The 26992-nt window shown below is 38.4% G+C and overlaps 1 protein-coding gene across 1 annotated transcript in view; it reads right to left on the minus strand.

The window, feature by feature from the left end:
- LOC131069093 (phototropin-1) overlaps positions 1–26992 on the minus strand; it is a 200255-nt gene that overhangs the window by 91134 nt on the left and 82129 nt on the right. Inside the window, exons 6-7 of the mRNA XM_059210054.1 lie at positions 25299–25509; positions 25052–25122 (exon numbers count right to left, since the gene is read on the minus strand). Coding sequence (XP_059066037.1) covers positions 25052–25122; positions 25299–25509 — 282 coding nt within the window. The remainder of the gene's footprint in view (positions 1–25051; positions 25123–25298; positions 25510–26992) is intronic.

Here is a 26992-nt window from a genome sequence, read left to right on the forward strand (position 1 = left end):
CACTTTTACAGTAACCACAGAGACAACACCAAAGAAAAAAGCAAGGCTAGAACTGGCAGGAAACTTAGAAGATGGAGGAGAAGAAGACAACAATTCTGAGGAAGAGGTAGATACAGGGGGAGAAGAAACATACATATCATCTTCAGAAGAAGATGAAGGAGAATTCAGGATGGAGCCAATGGGCAGGGAACAGGAAGGAGAACACGTAGGAGGGTCGCGGCAGGTAGGGACAGAGAGCCGTATGGAGGGTATACCAGTCGTACCAAGATGGGGAGTAAGGAAAAAGGTACTCTTCGAACCAGCACAAATTCCCACCACGGCACATTTGGCAACTGGAGTCACAGGGACCCCATCTCAATTAGTAGATTTGCGGGGACAGGCTGGAGCCCACACCCTTCATATAAGCACAACCTGGGGCGTAGAAGCGGCTAGAGCTGTTGCATTGGTAGTAGCACCCATAACTGACCCACTTGCAACCATGGAGGTAGGAAATACTGAAGGAGGAATACATAGTGAAGAGCCAGAGGGAGACAAAGGAAAGGGGACTGAGGAAACAGACATGGAGACAGAAGCAGACAGCCTGCTAGCAAGATTCCAGATGGACATAGAGGTTCCACCTCCTTCACCATCATTGGGGACTGATCAGCAGGAGAGCCAAAGGATTGAAGGAATCGGAAAAGGGCACAGTACGTCCTCACCAGCACCAGCAGAGGGAATCCAAGAGTGGGAACCAGTTGCGTAGAATTTTCTTTCCGAGTTGGAAGTAATGAGGGCAGCCACGAAGAGGATGATAGATCAGTCTCGAGGGTCTGATATGCCTGCTATAGTAAGAGCAGCAGAAGCACTACTGGCGTTTATGACAGAAGGCTGCGAGAGGGAGTTCTCAGAGAACATTAGGAACCAAGGTTGGCCCGACACGGGAATCCCAGAGATAATAGCAGAATGGGGAATACCACGGATCCTTAGTGAACATACAGAAGGTAATCGGAAAGTAATGAGAGCTCTCACTTCCATAGAGCAGACCTTCCGTGCTACATTCTTACAGCTCCAAAGGATGACCTGGGAAGCAAACAGAATGGAAGGAGTCCATACCTTAGCCCTTCAGCGAGAGAGTGAGCTAAAAGAAACGATCCAGGCTATGGAGCAAGAAATGGTTCAAGAGAGAACCATGCGATGCGAAACAGAACGGAAGTTGGCTGCCTCCGAGAAGGACCGAATGGATGCACTCAGGCTTCTAAAAGCCACTCGAGAGAAGCAACTTCTTGCTGAGAGGGACCTGAAGATACTCCGAGAACGGACCACTACGGGAACAGGGACGTCCTCTTGTCCCTCTAAGTAGATATTTCTTGTTTAATTGCTGTAGTGTTCGTCTGGAAGACGAACAAGTTTTGGGGGGGTATGATGTAAGCCAGTAATTAGTAAATAAGGCTTTTTAATGCTTTAATAGAAAATAATAGTATTAAGTTGTTTCTGCGGGTAGTTAGTTGTTGGACGATTGGTGGCCTAACCAACCGCGAACTCTTTATATTGTAAACTTGTAGCACATTGTAAGAACATGGTATTGGAAGATGAATATGATATACACCTGTGTTACGCAAATCTATTCGGGTATACTGTGTTGTGCACTATTGGTTCCATGTTAATGAATGAATTGTGATACTTTGGTATTGTATATTGTATATTGATGTTCCATATGCTACCACCTGAACCACGAAGGCTACTAACATCGGCCCGTTTGTAACCCTTCGGGAAACTTCCTGAAGCCCATATATATGGCCGAGTTAGTCATTGTTGTAGGTATGCGAACTTTGATATTTTGTTCTCTCCTGTGCGAATTCCTGTTGGAGTTCTGGTATCCGCCATTTCGGAGGTGAAAGACCCTCCCTATTTGGTATTTGCAGTTTCGGTGAGATTCACCCCTCACCCTATTTTGTTTATTTGTACTCGTTCCGGATTTGGCAAATCTTGAATCTCATCATTGTTTATCACTCCAGTTGCATATTTGTTAATCTGATACATTAAGAATTTATTGCTTATGGAAGATCAACCCTACACCGCACATTCACTGGAGCACACCATACGCCTTACCTCCCACTATACGCCTTTCCTCCACCGTACGCCTTACCTCCCATTGTACGCCATTCCTCCACCGTACGCCTTACCTCCCACCATATGCCATACCTCCACCGTACGCCATTCCTCCACCGTACGCCCCACCATACGCCTTACCTCCCACCGTACGCCATACCCCCACCTTACGCCATTCCTCCATCGTATGCCTTACCTCCCAGCGTATGTCATTCCTCCACCGTACGCCCTCACCTTCACCGTACGGTCACACCCACACGCTCTCAATATTGTCGTACATTGGCAAGGGAACATTACAGTGGTATCAGAGCTTGTGATATTGCTAGCCTGTCGTATAGTGGATGCAAGTGTACACCCGAAGGAGGTACCGTTTGGCCGATCGAATGGGGGAACCACAGGATCTTGCAAGAGAAGTCATGGTACTATTAAGGGAGCTAACCAAAAGCCAAGCTCGGCTCAACGACACCATAATCAGAGGGGAGCAACGACAACAAATCATGGAGGAAACCTTACGACAATTAGCTTTGGGGAAAACGAATGGAGAACAGGGCGATGATTCGGTCACGGGAAGGTCAAATGTCCAACTCTTACATTCACGGCCGTTGATGCCGACTTTTCCTCAAAAATCAAAAGCACCCCGCGGGGAGAAAGAACCCACCTTCCAAGAGATGCAAGCATAGTTGAACCAAGATTGGAGGGATGCAAATCTTGAGGGGGACATATCCTTCAAGGATTATGTTGAGCTCCGGATGAAATACTCGAGCGGCAGAAGTCGGGGCTATTATGGACACTATAACAATGACATCAAGCGGAAGGTTGGCAAGATCAACCTGTCATCCTTTGGTGGGACCGGAGCAACCTCGGCACGAGCCTGGGTTCAAAAAGAAGATACCTACTTCCAACTCAACCTGATGCCTGAAGATGAAGCTATTAAGTTTGCAGCACTCCACCTGGAAGGGGTCGCACATGAATGGTGGCATCATGGAATGGTCACTCTCAGCCATGAACAGATAACCTCCTATGCGGAGTTCACCGAGAAGCTCATAGATCGATTTGATGGGGAGGATCCAGAACTCAATTTCAAGGAGTTGGCGCAACTAAAGCAGTTGGGGCCTGTGGACAGTTACATCACAGAATTCCAAAGACTATCCGTGTTGGTAACAGACATCTCAGAGCGGAGATCAGTGGTCTTGTTCATGGACGGGTTGATGGAACCACTGAAAGGTTGGGTGAAAGGGCTCAATCCCAACACACTATCTGAAGCGATTAAGAAGGCGCATGACATGGCAACCTCATCTTCTTCCTCCGAGAGTTACTCACATGACAAACCACCCCTAGCACTAAGGAAGCCATCATTAGATGAAGCCACAAGGCAGGAACTCAGGAGAAGGAAACTCTGCTTTACCTGCAAGGAGCCGTGGGGACCAGGACACCGATGCTTAGCCATTGAAGTGGTGTCCGACAACGAAGAAGAGAATGAGGAAGATGGTCAGCAAAGCACGGGGGAGGCTAAAGAAAACATAGATCGTGTAGAGAGAATCTCCACACTGGTCCGTAGGGGAAGTACCATTGCCACCCTGACCAGCCCTCCTGAGTGCAGTGTGTTTCGGGTTCGTGGCACACTCCAAGGGCAACGGGTCATAGTCATGTTGGACAGTGGGGCCACTCTCAACTCTATCAACTCATCGCTCGTTACCAGGAGGGTTTGCATATAGAGGAGCATGAGGGATTCGAAGTCAAGGTAGCGGGAGGAAATCTATTGTCATGTACTCATCTGGTTCCACAACTCAGCATCACCATGGGAAACTACACAGTGACAAACAATTTCTTCATGATTGATTTGGATGATACAGATGCCATCTTAGGCATTCAATTGATGGAGACCCTTGACCAGTACACACAAAGCTTCAAGAGGATGGAATTCTCATTCAAAGTGGATGGCAAGAAGGTGGTACTAAGGGGAATGTCCAATGGCCGCGTGAGGGAAATTTTGGCAACACGGATGGAGGCAATCTTCAGACATGATGACATCATCTGGGAGAGTGAACAGATCAGGGAGCATCGGAGTCTACAATTGCTGGAGGGCAAGCAATTTTTGGGATGGGAGGACTGTAATGTCCCCGATATAATTAAATAGTCCATTTAAATAATTTATTGTACGGCCCCGTACTTCATAATATATTTTGGGCCCCTTTAATTAATTAGTTAGTTATAAACTTTTTGGTGTCGGCCCGTTTGTAACCCTTCGGGAAACTTCCTAGAGCCCATATATATGGCTGAGTTAGTCATTGTTGTAGGTATGTGAATTTTGATATTTTGTTCTCTCCTGTGCGAATTCCTGTTGGAGTTCTGGTATCTACCATTTCAGAGGTGAAAGACCCTCCCTATTTGGTATTTGCAGTTTCGGTGAGATTCACCCCTCACCCTATTCTGTTTATTTGTACTCGTTCCGGATTTGGCAAATCTTGAATCTCATCATTGTTTATCACTCCAGTTGCATATTTGTTAATCTGATACATTCAGAATTTATTGCTTACGGAAGATCAACCCTACACCGCACATTCACTGGAGCACACCATACGCCTTACCTCCCACCGTATGCCATTCCTCCACCATATGCCCACCGTACGCCTTACCTCCCACTGTATGCCATACCTCCACCATACGCCCCACCGTACGCCTTACCTCCCACCTTACCTCCCACCGTACGCCTTACCTCCACCGTACGCCTTACCTCCCACCGTAACCGTACGCCCCACCGTATGCCTTATCTCCCACCGTACGCCTTACCTCCCACCGTACGTCATTCCTCCACCGTAAGCCCTCACCTTCACCGTACGGTCACACCCACACGCTCTCAATATTGTCGTACATTGGCAAGGGAACATTACACCTGTGCTGCTTCATATGTTGAAAACGTCAAAAACAAAGTTCATTTCATCGTTTTGTGTTTTCTAATTTGCTGCTAAGGGGAAAAATGCCCTCCCAATCATTTCCAATCTGATTTCCATTGGTTCTTGTCGATTATAAGCGGATTTGAAGCAGATTTGAGGTGGTTTTTAAAGCAAAATCAGATTCCCAGGTAGGTTTTCAGATTTTTTTTCCTATGTTTTTTTAAAACATTTTATTTATTTTTGTTGCATCTAGAAGAATATAAAATCATTCCTAAGTAATCAAAATTGATTTAGAGTCATAAAAAACAAGATTTAACACCATTTTTGACAATTTTTGTTGATTTTTTCACTTTCAAGAATCTCTAGCTTTTCAAAAAAATTCTTGTGTGGATAGAAACTTGTTAATCTTTATGAATAGATTTATGTATGTGATAGCTAAGTTAGTACTATGCTATGATATGCTTCTTAGTATATAGGAATGATTGAATTGGTTAATCCTGTGGTTAGGTCAATCCGTGGATGGGGATAACCTAGTTAGTCATTCTATTAGTAGCTAATGGGAATAATATGGGTTTAGTATAAATGGTCAGTTTACCAAATAGAGCAATGAAGTGGGTGTACATACAACTCTCACTTGAAGTACAGGGTGATCAATTCTTTGGCCAAAGTAGTGTAGGTTGCCACTGTGTACATTGTCAGTTCACTATGATCCAAGTTTACATACTAGACAAGGAATGTCATACATGTAAGTTGTAGCCAATTTAAGGTAGCTCTAGTTATGTAGGATACAACACTATGCTCATAAGGCTATTATTTTGAGGTCACCAAACCAAACTCTTTGTCAAAGGGTCGGACCACATCAATTAGAAGAGGCACAAGGGACTGTAAAGTCGGTTGGGTGGAAAAGCACTTGAGTGATGCCCTTCCTCATGCAATTGGTGGCCAATATTTGAAGATGTATGCCCGGAAGGACATCTGGACCATTTGTATGACTTATGTTTCATTAAGCTCATAAAAGCTTTGTATGTATTCATATATTCCTAAAGCAAACGGAAATTTGAAACAGAAAATGTAAATACTTTCATATGTTTATGAATATGATATTGTATATGATTTATGATGCAATGGAAAAGTTGAAGTGGGATTTATTTCAAATATGCATCTTGTTTATGAAATGGAAATAGGAAATTTTTTATTACTTGTATTTTGGCAATGCATTTCTTTCACTTGTGGGTTAAAACTTTGTAAATCAAATGGGTAGAACAATGGGCATGTTACATATAGATAAGAAACCAGCGCTGCACTTATTTTTGTCTCATTGCTGCACTCAAATGAAGGATGAATATTGTCAAATGCCCCGTTAAGATGCCACAATATGGCTCAAGAATCTCACATAGAGTCAAGGTGTCATATCCCCTATCCTTTTTGCCCTTTTTTTAATTTGACTTGTCTAACATTTTGTCAAACACTTGGCATGTATCTATCTTCAAATCTGATTTTCTGAGTTTTGATTGTGTTTTATATATGTTTACAATACCAAATATAGAAGAACATACAAGATTGATTACAGAGAGAGCATAAACCAAAACAATTTCTCACTATCAGCTTCACTTTATTATCGTCATATCAGATCTAAGTACAATGTTTATCAAGTCTTTTACAGAAGTTTTCAGTCATATAATACCTAAAGAAATGTGTCAACAACATGCAAATGCATTACATAGACAGATCATCAACATACCCGAAATTCAATGTGTCCTTTAGGCATAGTTTGATGACATGAATGGAGATGCTTGGTTTATTAATTTCTCTTGGAGAATTTGGGAGCTTCTGGCTTTCAGTTTTTGTGCCCTAGTATGAAAACCCTTAGGAATTTGTAGGTTGGATGAAAACCCAAATCTACTTAAGAGGTGGATTCATTCAAAATTTACTACTGAGCTTATTCACAAAGTTTTGGATCCAATGATGGAGCTAATGTGCATATTGGAGGTTGTATGAATCTATAGTTTGGTCTTATTTGCAGTGACATGAACAATGTGTGAACAGTGTTGTGAATGTTGTGAACAGTACCGTGAACAACGCATTGTTCAGCTAGGGTTTAGAGGTCAGCTTTATATATCAGAAAGTCAAGGGTCATTTGCTGCCTATATCAACTAGCTACTTCATATTTGGTCACCATTTGAGGCAGGTGTGCTTTCCACTTGATAATGGGCTTCTATTTATGCATTTGGGTATTTGTGAAATCTTTTTGATTAATTATAATGCTCATATCTAAAGGAACTCGTTCGTTGTTGTAGTAATATCAGACTTGTATCAGATCTGATATCATTGTATTTTCCATTGTTGTTCAAACAGAAATCATAAATTTATGGTGTGTTCCTTCATCATTTGTTTCCCATGTTATTGTTTATCGTTTGTGTTTATCTATGATTTGGAATTGAAAAGAAAAATCAAACACAAACTCTAAGCTTTTGAAACAAAACAAAAATCCTCAAAAAATCAGTCCTAAAGATAAATACGTGGCAAGTCTTTGACAAAATGAAAAACCACACAAAACTGAAAATATAAGTGCAGAAAGGAAAGGGGTCCTTATAGTGGTATCAGAGCAGGTGTATCCTGCCATCATGAAGGGTTAATCAGAAAGATGAAGACTTGTGAAGACTTACTAGAAGATCTTCAGTACTTGCATGAGCATCTTGGTTGGTTTAGATCCATCTTTAAAATAAAAATCAGAAACAAATGAAAAGGACTTCTTTAGTGACCAAATCTAGAAAATTAGCAAAAATGAAGAAAGGAGGAAAGACACGATGAAGGATGTACTAACTACTTCAGAAAGTGATAAGGAGTTAGGCAAAAATGTGTCTATTGCAGAAGAAAAGTTGGGACACTTATCTCTATCAAAATATGACCTTTTCATCTGATTGGAGGAAGTGGTGGAGTGTTTGCAACGGGTGAAACAGTCACCCACTCAGCTCTGACAATGAACTCTTTGGGAGAACATAGATTGCTGAGATACCCGGATAAGGAGGTAAGACTAGTTGTTTCTATTTGCCTAAGTGAAATTATAAGAATTACAGCTCCTGAAACTCCTTACAAAGATGATAAAATGAAAGAGGTATTTCGAGTAATCATTGAAATTTTTGAAGGGTTAGGAGAAATCAATAAACCTTCTTTCAATGAAAGGGCTATGAATTTAGAATTAATGGAAAAGGTGAGACCATGTGTTGTCATGATTGACTGCAATTGTGATAATCTTATTTTTCAGATGTTTCATCATTTTCTTTTTTCTATCAATGAAGATCATGTCCAATCCATTCATGATTTCATGAGAATTATTATGATTACAATTATTGATGAATTTGATGTCATTTCCTAGACTCTCATAACTTTCCTATCAGCTATATATAAACAAGAATTGGTTATATCTACTACTACTTACAATCTGGTCAACAATGTATTCGGTCCAAAAAAACGAGACTTGGACTCCGTGCGGACTCAACAAGGCTAACCCGACTCGGGACTTGGCAAAAAATCGACAGGACTCGGCAAAAACTTGGCAGAACTCGGCAAAAAAACCAATTTCTAGTGGTTTTTGCCTAGAGCGAGTCTCGGGTCAGCCTTGCCGAGTCTGAGCCACCCAGGACTCGCCGAGGGTGACTCGGCCCGTGACTTGTCGAGTTTTGGAGAGTCATGGCGAGTCACGAAACTATGATTCGGTCAATGTGATAAATTTAAACCTCTCATGGATAAAGAGAAGCAAAGGAAATTGACAAAGATTTCTTCAGTGACAAAATTCTGAAAGTGAGTAGGAATGAATTGAGGAGGCAAAATCTGTGCTTATTTTGCAATAAGGATTGGAAGCCTAATCACCAATGCATGGGTGAAAAGGTATTCGAAGACATTCCATCTACTTGCAAGTCTCTCTTGTCATTATTTGAATAGGGAATACAGGTTGCCAATACAAGTTTTCTTTTGAATGATCATTTGAACAAGGAAGTTGAACCTAAGGATGAAGTTGATTTTCCATGCGCATCTACCATTGAAGATATTCCTAAAGATGAGGAAGTTTTGTCCAACAATGAAGAGAATAGTTGCCAATATGATGAGTCAATTTTTTCTTCAAGTAATGGTTGCATGAACCTCTTTGTGAGTGATTTAGAAATCATGCTTGACAATTCGGAAAAGGTAATGGCTTCATTTGGTGATTCCATGACTCATGTTATTGCTGCCCCACTTTCTCCACATGAAAAGATTGGTCCAAATGTTGATGATGGCGATTCTATGCTTGATTTTAATGCTACCTTGGTTCTAAATCAGCAAGAGTGCGAAGAAGATATCATAGAATAAGTTTTCTATAAGAACCAAATCCCTCAAGGTAAATCAGCTATTTCAACATATGAATCTAATGTTGTCACACAAATTGGAGAATCTACTCAAGCTGATTTGCAGGTAATGAAAGAAGGTATAGAGACTATGAAGTCAAACTATTTGCACTTACTTTCAGATCCTGACCACCTCCTTGAACTCACAGAAATTTATTCAGAATCATTGTATAGGAAAGAAGAAGAGTTTGACAATATCACCTATGAGCTTGTGAATACTAACAATACCTTGGAAGCTACTCAAGAGGCTCTACAAAGAGCAGAAAATCAGATTGACAAGCTTAACTTGGAGCTGTGTTTGGCACAATCTCAATCAGAAAATCAATCTTCTATGGCAGCCACATTAGAAGGGGCAACCACCATTGATGAGCAACCAATGTTTGAAGAAGAATGGATTGAATGCTATGAAGATTCTATGAAAGAATTTGTATCAAATGCTGATTTGTTGATGGTCAACAAAAGTCCCTATGCACTTGTTTGTCATAAGATGTCAAATATGAATTTTCAGGTTGACATGGATTTGAAAAATCACTTTGCATATACTCAAGATTGCAAGCTTAAGCATGAGGATGTGTTTGAAGTTTATCAAAAGGTATGCACTTCCCTTGTTATTTGAAGATTGGCATTAAGATGGAGCATGAGGTATACAAAGTTCTTGTTTGTATGGATATACAAAGAAGTTTGAATGAACATTGGGAGTCATAGCATTGAAGAGTTGACAATTAAATGGTTAGAAAATGGTCACACTCTCTCTCTAACCAATAAGAAAGCATTATGTTTGTTGCGTGGGCCATATTCTAGCAGCCTACAACCAATTGGGAATGAATTTTCAGATTTGGTTCTTGTAATGGTGAAAATATTAGGGCTTCCACCATAGAAAAAAGAAACTACTAATTTAATAACTCGGGGACCATTACATTAGGGAAATACAGGAATTAGATAGATCTAAACCTTAGAGGTCTGAATACTGATCTAATTCCAAGAGTGTTGAATGCCTCTTCCTTCCCTTGAGTTGAATTGAATTATTGAAGATGTTGAAATTAGGGTAAACGAGTTAAAATTGATGTAATTATGCGCAAACAGTGAGCTACAGTCGTTGGATCAAGACACAAACATGGATCTAAGGATTGTAAGAGGATTTGGACCTGTTCCCAGAAGCAGCTCCTGATTTGTCGGGATCGGTGTGACGGTCACTCTGGTCCTCCGAACTTTTTACACTCCAGTGGGAGATCGATTCGTCTCTGTAAATAAAACTTTTCTTGAAGATCGTAGCTCCATACTTGCTTCCTACACACATAAAGAAAGGGAAATAGGTTGGAAATAGGGGTTTGCCTAAGTCAAACCCTAGTTTAGGAATTCACCTTGAATGAAATGTTTCAAACTGAAATAAATAATGGAAGGATATACCTCAAATCTACAATGACCGATAATGATGCTTTGCTTCTTGAATGTAATCACATATTTTGTATGAAATGGCATGCACATGACAAAACCCTAATCACACACACATGCTTGCATATGAATGATGTAACTTGCTCCACAATGATTGAATGAAGAATATACATCTTTGAAGACTCTGGAAATGCTTGATGATGAACACATCAATACTTAAATGTTTTAGGTCAAATGCTTGGAGTCTTAGGATTGAAATGAATTGATTAATGTCTTTATATATGAGGATCTTAGTCAATTTACCGATTAGACTGACCTCCAATGGTCATATTGAGCCACCGACTTCATTTCCTACCGGAGAGATGGGTCTCACCCTCTCCTTGAAAATTGGGCCCCAAAGAGGGGGACCAAGGCACTAGCCACTCTGGTCCAAGACCAGGGCATTGGTGGTGCCCTGGTCGTACTCAATTAAGGGCCAAAATTAAGGAACAAGAAGGAGGACACACCTCCGGAGATTAATTTGGTAGGTGTTTTAAGGCATAAAAGTTGGATTTAAGGCACTGAATGGACCCAGATAGTAGATGAGGGGGAGACGCACTAAAGTAGGGGCACAAACATGAGGTGTAAATTGGCCCAATGACAATTTACGACGCTACATTTAGCCCCCATTTTAATGGGAGTATGTGCCTATGCAAATACTCATGGTAAAGTAGATGAAAGAGAGATGAAGGAGAGGAGCAAAGGAGCACAATCACAAGGAGTATAAGACATCAGTAATCTTGAGGAACTAAGACCCCAATCTTAGGAACTTAACTCACTCAAATGCATGCAAAGGCACACAATACAAAAACAAAAAGACAAACAAAGACAAAAAGGCAAAAAACACACAACACAAAAGCTAAAGACCAAAACCAAGACCTCAAGTCAACTAGCTAAAGAGACCTCGATATCAAAATGTCTCAACAACTAATATCATCCTTGAAAAATGCAATCTCAAGAACATAAGTGATCACATTAAAAGCAAAGCACGCATCATCCATGAACCACCAATAGAAAAGCTACGAGCTCATGAGAAGAAGGAAAGACGAAACATGGATACACGCTAGATGTGTTTTTCGATGTCCATGAGAACAATGATGAGAAAGGACATGGATACTTGCCCCTAGATATGCTTTTCTAGGTGATCCATGTTGGAGAAGAGAGTAGGAATAGTCTAGATGTGTTTCGCTAGTTCCACTCATCCTCGTGCGTGTGTGCAAGTGATGTCTGGTTTCAAGTGTATAGAACCCTGTATAAGAGTTTGTTTCCTTTGGTTTTGAGCGTGCTTCAACCTATTTAAGACATATGATGCAAATGAGAATACCAAGGAGCGAATGTGTAAATGCCAAGGGGCGAATGTCTGGTTTCGGGAACATCTCATTTAAGAGCTTGTTTTCTCTAATTTCGAGAATGTGTAATCCCATCTAAGACAAATATATGTCTGGTTTCAAGGACACCTCGTGTAAGAGTTTGTTTTCTTTGGTTTCGGTAATGTGCACCCCATCTACGAAATATATCAAATGCTACATCTAGTTTCGGGCATGAAGCATCTCGTATAAGAGTTTGTTTTCTCTAGTTTTGAGAATGAACACCCTGTTTAAGACATGAAGAGATATGGTACAAGGAGGGTGATATGGGTGCCCCCCCCTTAACATATCAACATAGCCCTATGTTGATGTCTTAAAGAAACTAGAAACAACGATGCCGACCTTCAACACAAAGGAGATATCCTTTAGGCAACAACATCATAAATCCAAGCTAAAGAGGGAACACTCTTATAAGCAAGGATAAGATAGTTGAAAAAGAAATATCTTGCAACAAGTGTAGAGGGGATCCTTGGAGAAGAAGAGATCTTTTCTCAAAAGACATCTACCTCCAAGGGAAGTCCTTTAAACAAACATAGCATCTTCTACCAAAGTAAGGAAGGAGAACAAGAATGCATACCTTCCTCCTATTGTTAGGTGAAAGAGATTCTTGATGAAGGATAACACACTTTTGACTCAATGTGAGGTGTAAGTTTATAATAGGATATACATTTCCAAGTGAAAAGGAGGTTGTAGCCAAGGACATACACCTCTTGAATAAGAGAGAATCCTTGAGCAAACAACAACTTCAGACAAGGAATGCCATCAAATCATAAGCAAACACCACTCAACAAAGGAAAAGTGGATCCTTAGAAAGGAGAAGAAACCATTGTCCCCCAAGCGTAAGGACAATGGGAAGAATTACACAACCTCTAAGGAGAGATTAGACATAAGCAAATGCACAATATGCTCACATGAAGAAATATTCTATGCAAGAAAAGACATTAATATATGTAAAATGCAACTCTAAAGAAGAGGTAATCTTCAAAGAGAGAGAGAGAGAGAGAAAGGAAGAAGAGTCACATACTCTGCTAAAGAGAAAGATTAATCATAAAAGACATACCATTCCATGCAAGAAAGGATATTAACACATGAAAAATGCAACCCCTAAGGGAAATAGTGACACTCTAAAGAAGAGAAATAGAGGCAAGAATGAATGATGTTGCTGCCCCAAAATGTTTGATATTGAAAAAGCATCACCTATTATGACAAAGAGCCCCCAATTAAGTTAACCACGTGTCATAGGGTGAGGAGCAACATGAAGGGTGAGAAGAGCGCTAAGGCACAACTTTCTCACTAAGAAAGAGAGCAATATCAGTGGTCAAATTTATTTGAGCTTTATCAAATTGTTCTTGAAAAAACTCCTTAAATTTTTTACATTTTCCAAGAGAATGGCAATAGCTATGATGAAAGAGACAATACTCATCACCTTCTTTATGCTTTTTGCTAAATTTCACAAAGGGAAAAACAACATCCTTGTCATACTTTAATTTCCAAAAGATTCTAGTTGCTAACCTTTCTTGATCATCGACAGGAATAGGTTTTGTCTCTTGTGATGTAAAATTAGGTTTGTTAGAAGAAGAAGGATTGTCATCATTGATTTTAACTATGCCTCTATCAAAGAGTCTTTGCATTCCATTCTGGAAATCAGGGCAATCATTGGTAGTGTGATCATTAGTTTGGTGATATGAAAGAAAAGGTGTTTTGAAGAAGAAGCACTTTTAGCTGAATGATAGGTTTGTTGTCTTGCAAGATGATCTTTGAAGTCTTGAATCATAAGGAGGTCATCCATAGGAAATTTGTGATCATGTCCTAGGCCCTCTGTGCTAGTTTGTGTAGGAGGGTTTATAGGGACTCTAATTCCTTATTCAAATTTTCCAAGTCTTCGTCCTTTAAAACCTTGTTTTGATATTATGTTAAAACCACTCTTAAAAGAGTTTTTTAATTGAAAAGGCAGAGGAACATTATAATAAATTTCTTTAAAATTTGTAGTATAAGCGTGTTTAGAAAAAACAAAGGGACAAGTAGATGAATTTAAATTTGAATTTTAAAATGTTTCTAATCAGATCTGAAACAATTAATCCAAATTAGACTACCCACAAGCTCAATTTTAGAATTAAAAATTAGGGTTTGTGTGAACATAACCTCTAAATTTTTAAAATTCAATTGGAAATTAAACTTGTAAATGTAAATTTGAATTTTAAATTGCATAAACACACAGATATGAGAATATAAATCAAAATTAAAGGTGTAAGGAGTCAGGTTCACCAAAATGTAATGGTGAAAAAATTAGGGTTTCCACCATAGAAAAAAGAAACCACTAATTTAATGACTTGGGCACCATTACATTAGGGAAAGATAGGAATTAGATAGATCTAAACATGAGAGGTCTAAATACTGGTCTAATTTCAATGGTGGTGAATGCCTCTTCTTTCCCTTAAGTTGAATTGAATTATTGAAGATGCTGAAAATAGGATAAATGGCCTAAAATTGATGTAATTTTACGCAAACAGTGAGGTGAAATCGTCAGGTCGAGCCATGAACCTGGATCTAAGGATTGTAAGAGGATTCGGGCTTGTTCCTAGAAGGAACTCCCAATTTGTCGGGACTGGTGTGACGGTCGCTCTAGTCCTTCGAACCTTTCACACTCCAGTGGGGGGTCGATTTGTCTCTTTAAATAAAGCTTATCCTGAAAATCGCAGCTCTATACTTGCTTCCTACACACAGAAAGAAGGGGAAATAGGTTGGAAATAGAGGTTTGCCTAATTCAAACCCCGGTTTAGGAATTAATCTTGAATTAAATGTTGCAAATACTAAAATAAATAATGTAAAGATATACCTCAAATCTACAATGACTGATAATGATGCTTTGCTTCTTGAATGTAATCACATATGTTGTATGAAATGGCACAGACATGACAAAACCCTAATCACAAACATTCTCGCATATGAATGATGTAACTTGCTCCACAATTATTGAATGAAGAATATACAGCCTTGAAGACCTCTGGAAATGCTTGATGATGAACACTTCAATGCTTAAATGCTTTAGGTTGAATGCTTGGAGTCTTAGAATTGAAATGAATTGATTAATGTCTTTAGATATGAGGATCTAGGTCGATTTACTGATTAGGCCAACCTCCAATGGTCATATTGAGCCACCGACTTCATTTCCCGCCAGAGAGATGGGTCTCACCCTCTCCTTGAAAATTGGGCCCCAAAGAGGTGGACCAAGGTGTTGGGCACTCTGGTCCAGGACCACGACGTTGGTGGCTCCCTAGTCCTCCTCAATCAAGGGCCAAAATTAAGGCCCAGGGAGGACACACCTCCAGAGAGGCATTTGGTAGGTGTTTAAGGCATAAAAGTTGGAGTTAAGGCACTAAACGGACCCATATAGGAGATGAGGAGGAGATGCGCTAAAGTAGGGGCACAAACATGAGGTGTAAATTGGCCTGGTGACAATTTACAATGCTACAGTTCCTTGGCATCCATCTCACATTTCAATCTATAAAAGTTCTCCCATGATGCTAATCATTGAATTTTCAGATCATGCAGTGATGATAACTAGTTGTATAGATTTGAGTGCAGATAATGATCTCTATAATAATTGGTAATTGGATGTTGATGAGAATTTACTAGTCCATGAGAGCAAAGGCATTCGAGAAGTGAGTATAAATCAATTTTTCAGACTTATTTCTGCTGAAAATTATGAAGAGATGTGTGTGATTACATTGGATATACACTGAAAATTATTCCTCATTTCATGTTGAGTATGCTTAATGACATAAGAGATTCAGGTACATACATGGGTAACAGAATTACACATGATAGTAGAGTTTTAGTTAATGATTATATTAGAGTGGCTCAACGTCAACATGGTGGTTCCTTTTTGAGGTCGATTTGGAACCCTAGGATCACTTTGGTTTGCAGTCCAATAGTTGAGGATGAGGAAACCAATGTCAGCTTACTAAGGTTTACTCCTATGGTGTTCCAGTTTAGTTTTTTTGCAGAGCAGTTTCCTAAGGAGTTAGTAGAGATGGTGTAGTATTTGATTGCTCTACTTACTAGTTGTTATCAAGAGGTCTCTTGTGTTGGCATCTAGCAGAGCAATGCTTTCAGGGGTTAGTGCTATAGATATCCTAGGTTGGCTTGGGACCCTGGGATCATACTCAGTTTCAATTTTGTTCAACATAGTGATCTTGGGGCAGCATTGGAATTTCTTTAAGACAAGCAATTTTGGGAAGGGCAGGTTGTAATGTCCCCTTTTCAAGCATGCGTTGTATGATGTTGTCATTGGCCTATTTCTCCATGGTCTTGTAGGCTAACCAAGACATTTAAGGGATCTTGAGGATATTTGGCCTAGGTAGTTTTAGTTGCAGGCAATTCTGAGGTGTTTTGATGTGTTTCTAGGATACTTACTATTTATAGTAAGTGAGTTGGACCGGGTCAAGATCATCAGTGGTTCATGAATAATATCCTGTCAATGGTAATTGATGTTATTGATTTAAGATTTTAATAATCATTTGCGATTATTAATTAACTTATCAATAAAGTTAAGTTATAAAGTTAAATTAAAATATTTAAGTTTATTGATGTGGGAACTTAAGTTAAAAGGGAAAGTAGTTTAAATATTAAAAGTTACCTTTATTAAAGTATGTGGAGACATGAATTTTAGAGTGAAAAATATACCTTTTATCCCACATTGGCTGGAAAGTGCCTAAGCTCTCCCTGGAAAGTTATAAAAGGCTCTTAAGAGCTCATTTTATGGAGATGCTTGGTTTATTATTTTATCTTGGAGAATTTGGCAGCTTCTGGCTTTTAGTTTTTGTTCCCTAGGATGAAAACCCTTGGCAATTCATAGGTTGGATGAAAACCCTTGGGAATTCATAGGTTGGATGAAAACCCAACTCTACTTGAGAGGTGGATTCATATAGAATTCACTAATGAGCTTATTCACAGAGTTTTGGATCCAATGATGGAGCTAATGTGCAAATTGGAGGTTGTATGAATCTATAATTTGGGCTTATTTGCAATGACATGAATAGTGCATGAACAGTGTTGTGAACAATATCATGAACAGTGCCGTGAACAATACCGTGAACAGTGTCATGAACAGTACCATGAACAGTGTCGCGAACAATACCATGAATAGTGCATGAATAGGAATGTGAAAAGTGCTGCTACAATGACGTGAACAATGTTAGCAATAGGTTTTGATTTGTTTGAGCAAGGTTTTGTTAGTATTTCATTGATAAGTTGTGCATAGGGTTTGGAGGAGATTTTTGAAAAAGGATTTGGCATATTTTGGTAGAGTTTGGCCTTGTTCAACTGGGATTTGGAGGTCAGCTTTATATATTAGAAATTCAAGGGTCATTTGCTGCCTATATCAACTAGCTACTTCATATTTGGTCACCATTTGAGGCAGGTGTTCTTTCCACTTGATAATGGGCTTCTATTTATGCATTTGGGTATGTGTGAAATCTTTAAAATTAATTATAACCCTCATATTTGAAGAAACTCATTCGTTGTTGTAGTAATATCAAACCTATATCAGATCTAATATCATTGTATATTCCATTGTTGTTCAAGGAGAAATCATAAATTTATGGTGTGTTCCTTCATCATTTGTTTCCCATGTTATTGTTTATCATTTATATGTGTTTATCTATGATTTGGCATTGAGAACAAATAACTAACACAAACTCTAAACTTATGAAACAAAAAAACAAACTCAGAAAATCAGTCCTAAAGATGAATACGTGCCAAGTGTTTGACAAAATGACAAACCACACAAAACTAAAAATATAAGTGCAGAAAGGATAGGGGTCCTTACAATCTTCAAGGCTTCTTAACTATATGGATATGGTCAAAAGGAACTTTGAAGCATTTAAGACATCAATTGAGGCAGTTTGAAGACCTTTTTCAAGGCAAATTCAGTTGTATCTGATCCAGCAACATTGGAAGACTTTTTCAATCATTTAAGGCAAGCTCATGACACATCATGTTTTTAGTATTTATGTTCTCAGTTGTAGCCTTTTTTCAGTTAGTTCTTCTTCATCATTTGTAAGCATTGTTGCTATCTTTTGCACTTTGTAAGCATTGAGACAAGTTGTAACTTAGAAAATCAATCACCTTCAAAACTGATTCGGCATTGTAAACATTCAATTTCAATCAATGAAAAGCAAATCTTTCAGGTTCAATATCTTGTTATCATTTCTTTGAAGCAATTTGTGTCATTTTGTACCGTTTTATGTGACTATCTTATATGTTGCAATCAGTTTATGTTCATTTTTATTGAGCTCACATATCATAAACCTTTAAAACATGTTCAAAACAGCAATACTTGAGCAGTTTGTGGCTTACTTGCACAAGTCATAGGTTGTATTAAAGTCTTGTATAAATGTTGTAGATGTGAAAACCTTTGAGTTGTCCTTCAAAATAGCATTACAGAATATCCTTCTTGTGAAATGATAATGTGTGGGTAGTTGGAAGCCATAAAATGTGTGAGTGAATAGCCTTTTGAGTCATTGTTAATTTAAAGTAGAAGGATACTGAACTGAAAACCATATTTAGTAAAACACCTGATTAGTTGTAGATCGTCTTTTCAGCATTGTTAGTTCATTTTAAGTAGTACTCTACCCCTTTTATCAGCAAAAGTTAGTAGTTTAGGCACATAGTTAGAGGAACCAACCTACTCTAGAGGTTCTCCTTCACTGTAGGTTACCCACAACCTCAAGGAGATCCCATGTATCAACAAGTGGCTAAGTTAACAGCTTAGCCTGGGTGCAACTTTGATTGATAACAAGAACCTTAGAAATATTAATTAAATATAACTCACAATTAGACCCAAGTAGCAACAATCATCGAAATGCATCAAAGTCGAAAACTAACTATGCAAGAGTGATATTGATGATGAAAGATGACAATTGGACTTGAATGGGTGACTTACTAAAAATAGACACTCCCTCCAATAATTTTGGAAACCACATCAAGAACCGGATTTAATATCTAAAAGTGTCATACAAGTCCACTAAACAATCAAAGGTCACTGGTGACATCAAAATACCTCTTTGATCAAGCTGACACGAACCCAAAATGTTATTGCCAGCTACAAAGCAAGAGAAACCGAAAATGGGGATATTATAGAAAGCCTATAAAAAGGGGACGTTACATAGGTCAGCCCAATTTCTACTATATCAGGTTGTTGCCAATCTTTGGTTTAACTTAATTTTTTACCTCACAAACTTCCCTTCATTGTTTCCTTTTATGATAAAATGGACAATAAACAAGGGAATCATCAAAGATGGCAACCATTTCAATGAATGAACATGGTAAACATGAATAACAAACTTAGACACTGAAAATTTCTTTGGGGTGTAGCAACTTGTTATGACGTTTTCACACATTGCCCCATTGTAGGGAGCCCCACTTTTTTTTGCTTTCTTGAGTGGTTGTCTTAGCTAGTTGTCTAGCTTAGCAGTAGTTTCTTTAGCTATTAGCCTATTGCTTGAGAGAGGATGCAATACAGCCTTTAGGTCAGCAAGGATCAGTCAAGAAGTGATGACCAATCGACTATGGTGAAGTTCTTGATAAGGATAGATCAAGGTCTAGATGATGTTGAAAGGAAGGATGACACCAATTGAATCTCATGAGCAAGAAATCCTATACTTGGTGAATTCAACGAAGTGATAAACTCAAAATGCAAGTGGGGAATTCATCCTTCCATCCCTCTCCTTCCATTCATCCTTCCTTCCTTCCATCCATCCACTTCATCTCCCTAACATCCCTTGCTCCCTCTTCCCCACGACACCTTACGTCCTTCATTCCCCTTCTCCCACAACACATCCTTCATCCCCCAAAATCCCTGATCCCTCCTAAGACATATTGCTTACCCACCTTCAAACACGAAGAATGATTCATCACTCCTTACCCACAACATCCCTTACACCCTTCATCCCACGGTATATCCTTGACCACATCCATCCCCACTCTAAACCCACGGCATATCCTTCACCATCCCAAAATTTTGATCCATCCTTGGCAAATATCCCTTATCTCCCTCACCCCATCGCATGCACTTCAACATCCTTCCCACCCCTTCACCTTGCAGCATGTCCTATTCCATATCCCTTATACTCCCCTCTCCCCCGGCACCTTCCTTACCACCTATTCTTCATCGCATCCCTTATCCTCTCCCAATTGCAGCATGTCCTACATCCCTCTCCCTCTTAATTCCTCGACAACCATGAGGGAAGTGAGGTGGCACCAACAACGATGAGGAAAGTGTAATGTCCCCTTCTCATTGATGACCTTCCAGTGGTCCATTAGCCTATTCCTGAGACCCGTAGGCTAGGTGGAATGAAGAATGAGGGTCCAGCATTGATGAAACGAGGACTTGCTATTTTTAGTAAGTTAGGGAATGGCCATTCTAGTGTTATTGTCCTACTGATCTCTCCATGCTTTGCCTCTGGACGCGAAGATCATGCTTTTCTGAGCATTAGTTCTTGACTTACTATTTTTAGTAAGTGGCAGTGTGGCACAATTATATTTTTGGCAGTAGACAGGGTTCTGATTTTGCGGCAGTTCTGTGGTCGTCCTGGCTCAATTTCATCCTAGTTGTGATAATAATCAGTACGGGAGTCATATGCGACATAATTAAATATTATTTCCTTATCCTAAGGTTTAATATTTAATTAATCTAATTATTTGCTACTGATTTATTAAATTTGGGATTAATGCCTATTTTATCCTAAGTATTTGGCGAACTCATGTGTACTATGGGATGTCGAAATATTTTAGAGGAATATTATTTAATATTGCATCTCCTTTATTTGCCAAGTGATTAATGTGGGTCCTTTCCCTTTTGGCGTGAGGTTTGACTTATGAAAAGTGGCGCTACACTTGGGTCCACATGAGGGTGAAATGATATGCAAATGAAGGAGTGGAGTTTGGAGGAATTTGCATTTGAATTTGGTTGTTGAAGAGTTATAAATAAGAGCCTTGGGCTCTCATTTGGGATATCTATGAAAATTGCATCATTATGCTACCGGTTTGGCGACTAAAAATCTGAGCTTCGAAGTGTGGCTTCCTAGCTAAGTCTCAGTTTCGTACTTGCAAGATAGTACCTAGCTGTGTCCATGTATTCCCAGTGTTGTTGGTGAGTGAGTTGTAGATTGTGGAGTGTTCTATGTGGGATTGGAGTGTTTCCTGGTTGTTGGTCGCGGGACTGCTGAAAGTGCATTTTGCTCACACCTCTTGACCAGGCGATTCCATCATTCTGGGTACCGGCTCATCCTTCCTTCCTAGCCATGGCGATACATTGTGTAAGTTTTTAGCAAGTTTAATTAAGCAATGATTTTTCTAGACAAAATCGAACTTCCTAGGTCTAGCGTTGGTTTTTGTGCTTGCATTGGGATGCGTGCCAAATAGTTATGGGGTTGTTTGGGTGGTAGTTTTGATTGGTTGCTATTGTGAGTGAAATATGGTGGGTTTGGGACTGGTTTGAGTTAATTTGGATGTAAAATGAGGGAGTTATGAGCATTTTGGTGTTTCCATGGGCTGCTGATTTGTACTTTCAGCCTGTAGATTGATTGTAACAGAAAATTATATTCTTGCTGTAGAAATCTGCATTACTCTCCTTTCATCTCTATTTTTGTAAGGTTGTTTCAGTAGTACTGATCAATCATTCTTGCTGTCCTTATTTTGTAATTCCCACTGCATAAGTGGAAGAGGCTGGCTTAGCCGCCTTCTTACTTTGAAATTCAGTTTATGTACTCCGTCCTCCCACTGAATAAGTGGTCGAGTGATAAGTTTAATTGCAATTGTCCTCCTGCTGAAATATGCGATAGAGTGATAGTTTAATGTAATGTCCTCCCGCTGAAATATGCGGTAGAGTGATTGAATTTCAATTTCTTGTCATTTTTCCCTTTGCTGGTTTACCGCCAAGAGTTTGGTTTCTATCCTGCTGGATAAGTAGAAGGGGCTGGCTTGCCGCCCAGGCATTGTAATTTCATTTTGATTATTGGTGCTAACGATCCCCAGAACACCGTATGCTCTCGCCCTCCTAGACTGGGCTCTCGGTGAACAAAAGGTGGAAGGGTTCCCTTTTAGCAGTTTGGATTATTTCTCTAACCTTAACGGGTTGTGGTGTGCTTGTATCTCTTATTGTTAAAAAATCAAAAAAAAATTTACTGGGATATTACAGAAAGCCAATTATTAGGTGAGGCATTTCATTGAAAAAAAAAAGAAAAAACATGGCCATTGGAATTCATAAAATAAATAAAATAATAAGACATTGCTAATGACAAGTCGGCCATGTACATGGAAAAACAAAATTGCAAAAAAAAGAAAAAGAAATCAAGCTCTTTGCATTAATTAATATTGGAAATCACATGATGGAGGGGAGGTCAGCTTAGGTGTTAAGTGATAAACAACATTGCAAACAAACATAAAATGTCATTAATCCAGGTCGGTTGTGTATGAAAGTAAAGAGGTTTGATGGTTGAAAAAGGAGGACATATATATAAAGGGAGATCGCATTATTCCAAAAACAAATACAAATCTGCTCTTTCAAATTCGCATTAAGGAAAGGTGGACTCAAAAAAATCACAGCATAAAGAATTGCTTCAGAATCTTAACAAGGAAGGAGCAAAGAAAATTCGCACAAGAAGGGGAAGATATTTAAGATTTCCAGTCAGCATATGGATTCATTTCTAGATTTCGCTAAGGAATGAGATTTGTTCCCAAATTGACAGGGATAAATCAGAATTCATATGATTGAATTTCCAATTGGAAATAAGGAATTTTAGAGATGGATGATTTAAGACTGAATTATTTGTGATTCATGGCATTTTGTTTTGTAGGATTAAACGTCTGGAACAAAGGCGGGAGCTAGTGCAAAGATCATCAGTTTCAAGAGAGATAGGAACTTCATTGCTCAAAAGGAGGACTCAACGATAACAAATGACTTTCAAGGAAAGAAAGATGTCTTCACCACATCCAAGAACATCTCAAAGATATGAAGAAATGGATCAAGGACAATATGAAGGACTTGAATAATGTGACATAGGACACTTTCAATGTAAGGAAAATTTGATAACCTTGAATTTTCTTCAGAAATCCAAGGATACTATTAGTATAGGAGGTGGATTCTTGAATGAGGATTGCTTTACAAGGAGACACTCTACATGACATTTCATATACATGGAGATACTTCCTTACATAAAGACAAGCTATTTAAAGATCATTGCTGGTACAAGAGAGCAATCCAAGAAAGGGAATTTCAAGATCAATGAAGGTCAAGGATAGTCAAGATGAACGATTCCAAGGTTGGGAAGTGAAACGCATCCAAGATGATGTTACTACAAAAGAGAAAGAGAATGCAAAGGTGATCCAGACAAGAGACAATTCCAGAAGAGTTAATCAAAGTTAGAAGATGATGCAATTTGGGAGTATCTCCCATCATCATTTCATTCATCACTACAGGTGCTTGGAAATATTGAGTATCAAGAGATATGCCTCAATCACCAACACTTGTGATGAGTTACAAGGAGTAAGTTGAGGTGGTGCCTAGTTATCACCTATCCAATCACATCACTCCAAGTCAAGGCATCTAGATTCGGTGCACTTGACTCATCCAACAATGAGGATAACTACGACATGTGAGCACAAAATCTGATGTACCTACTCTCATCATTTGTTGGTCAAAAATTCAAGGAAGGACATGTGTCCTAAAATGTAATTTTATCATTGGTCAAGAATTAAATGCTATGTAATGGGTGTGACAAACCCCATTAGGGTTTTCATCTTTCAATCTCGGCCATTGATTTGAAAATCAATCTAAGCCACACATTGTAAAGAGCTATCTATATAAAGCTTAGTTTCCTCATTTGTAAAGGTTAATAGCTAATAGTTAATAGTCAATAGTTAGATAGCAGCTAGAGTAGAGTAGGAGAAAAGGAGATCGTTATCAAGACTTTGTTTTAACAACCATGTTAATTTCATGGAAGATATGGTGAACTTCATGTGTTGACTCAACATTTTGAATGGTCTCTACTTCTCATTTATTTTCATGATGATTAGATGGATGGAAGCTATTATGGATAATTAATGGTGAGGTTCTTATGTTCATACTATTAGTATTTCATTGATTGTGAAGTATATTTCATAGTCAACTAAACTCATTTAGCCAAGCTTAACTTCAATTGCTACTTCTTCATTGATATGCATCGTCTTGATGGTGTCTATGTTCTTCGTAGCAATTTTAATATCATTAGCTATCCTTAGAAGATCACACTAAACTTTGTGGAGTTGTTGCTTTACATGGCAAAGAAAAGTCTAGTTGAATTTCACTAAATCATTCATAGCTTCTTACATTCCTAGGATTAGACTAGATTCCTAAAACCTCACCCTTTTTATCCCTTTTAATGTTAAGTGAATTTCCACGCTCCAGCAACATTCAGACATTCAAGTATCAACATAAGTCCCCTTGTGATTCCAACAAAATCACATCAAACATACTGAGTCTATCTAAGAGCACGTCAAGACTTGACATTCAAAACCTTGGAGTCATCCCATTTGATCACGCAGTTTAGCACTTGGGAGGATTTTGTTCAAGAGAGGATAGAATACCTAGTATTTTATTCAATGTTGCATAGTATATAAAAAACACATCAACACAATTGACTATCCATTATTTTCCCTTGCATAGTTGTAACTTTATAGCTTCTAAGTAATTATACCATTGTTTATAAGAAAATTTACACAATAACAAGTTTGCTGATTTTAAATTTGGAAAACAAAACATAAAAATAATTTATTTTCCACTATTATCAAATTGTAAAAGGAAGCTCTAGAGCAATGAGACATACATACCAAGAAGAAATATACTTACCGACAATTTTTTCCTAAAATTTCCTCACGACTATATTCTGTCAACTCCAAGAAACTATCTGATGCAAAAATCTGCAAGCATACCAAATAAATAGCAATATTTAGTTGTTTAAAGTTGTATGTTTCATTGTTTTCTAAACCAGAATTCTCGGTACTTTTCGTACTACTTATTTCCCTTGTCACAAATTTTATTTATGTTATTTATCATTTTAAAATAGGAAAAGCATGTTGTTGATGACAAAACTTACAATAGGGTTGTCAGGCAATCTTGGGTCTGTGATTACAAAGTTTTTCTCAATACGCTCCAATGTTGTTGCCAAGTCAAGTCCCCGACGAATCTCTCTTCTCCTTTCCAGATTAATCAAGCTATCAGGTCTTTCATCACCACTACTTTCTGAATCAGATTTAAGAGCTTGTTCATGTTCTGGATTTTTCCTATCAGCAGGTTTTCTGGTAAAACTGCAATTTTATTGAAAATTGAAACCACATCATGGATGATAATGTAAATGAATTAAACAGGTATAATTCTATCTTTCAGTTTATTCGTACTGAAAATATCATGTTTGATAGTCAGATCCTTCTCTTAGTAAGAAACAAATTACAAGCCAGAGATGTAAGGAAGAAAATACAAAATAGCAAGCCACAAAAAGTGAACTTTAAAATAACATAATCAACAGAAAGAAAATCGCCTACACAATGCTTAGGGCACAACTAAATGTAATTGACGTGTACTGTAGAAGTTTAAAAATACCAACCATCATTTGATGAAAATTCATGAATCAACCATGTCAGTATCATTTCCATTTAAATTTCAGAGTAACTGGAGATTAATGCAAGTTTCTATTAGAAATTATCACAACACACGTGCAAAACATATATATTGGTGATTTGTTTGAAATGATGTTCTACGAGCACACAAAACCAAATAAGACACATAGCAAAATTCATAATGCTAAGTGGAGTGCTCGAAACTTTAAACACACTACTTAAGGCTTCTATCACTTCTATGGGACATTATTGATGTTACAATGAATGTTAACTTAAACATATATACATTATCAAAGAAATTAACCTTCTGCAGTCTATAAATTGTTGCAAGAGGGTTTCTAGGTAAAAACTGAACCAAAGATTTTGAGCTCTTTGGCACATTTAAAAATCCAAAAATTGTCTTCCAACATGTAAACAAATGAAAATATACTCACGTCCTCTTGTATCATCCAAGTATGTGTTCTAATTCCTTTTTCCAAGTTGAGATGTAAGGCTACTTATGTAGGCTTCATAAGGATCTTATGACATGGATTTTTTGTATCTTCCTAGATGTCTTTAGTAATTATGTTTGCATTAAGATTTTTTTGCTTTAGTAATAACTAATATATAAGGCATTGAATATGGGACACAATCACATATTCTAACTCTTTTCTCTTTGGTAGGAGGAGCTAGCCCTTGATTTCTCATTCTTGATATGTTTAATTTTCCACCCACTTAATTCAATCTTTATGTTTTCTACTTTGTTGTCAGATTATGCAAATAGCCACCTTATACCTATATGAGTCCAATTCAAGGTTGGGACCACTGTTGAGATGACCTTGAGTTCACCCATGCTCCACAACAAGTACCCTGATTTCCTTGTGGATCCTTCAACTCGGGCACCTCAAGCTGGACTTAGGTGAATCCAAGTGGAACAATGGGCCACAAGATCCAAAAAGTGAAAAAAAAAATTAATTTTATTAAAAACAAAAGAAACCCTAAATACCTAATATTTCCCTAAAGTGAATCCAAGTGGAACAATGGGCCACAAGATCCAAAAAGTGAAAAAAAAAATTAATTTTATTAAAAACAAAAGAAACCCCTAAATACCTAATATTTCCCTAAAGTGATGGCACTTAAACCTACTTTTCCCCATTTAACAAACACAAATGAGTGAAACAACATTTTTGCCTCC

Source organism: Cryptomeria japonica, chromosome 1 (assembly GCF_030272615.1).
Source record: "Cryptomeria japonica chromosome 1, Sugi_1.0, whole genome shotgun sequence".
In the NCBI taxonomy this organism is placed as follows: Eukaryota; Viridiplantae; Streptophyta; class Pinopsida; order Cupressales; family Cupressaceae; genus Cryptomeria; species Cryptomeria japonica.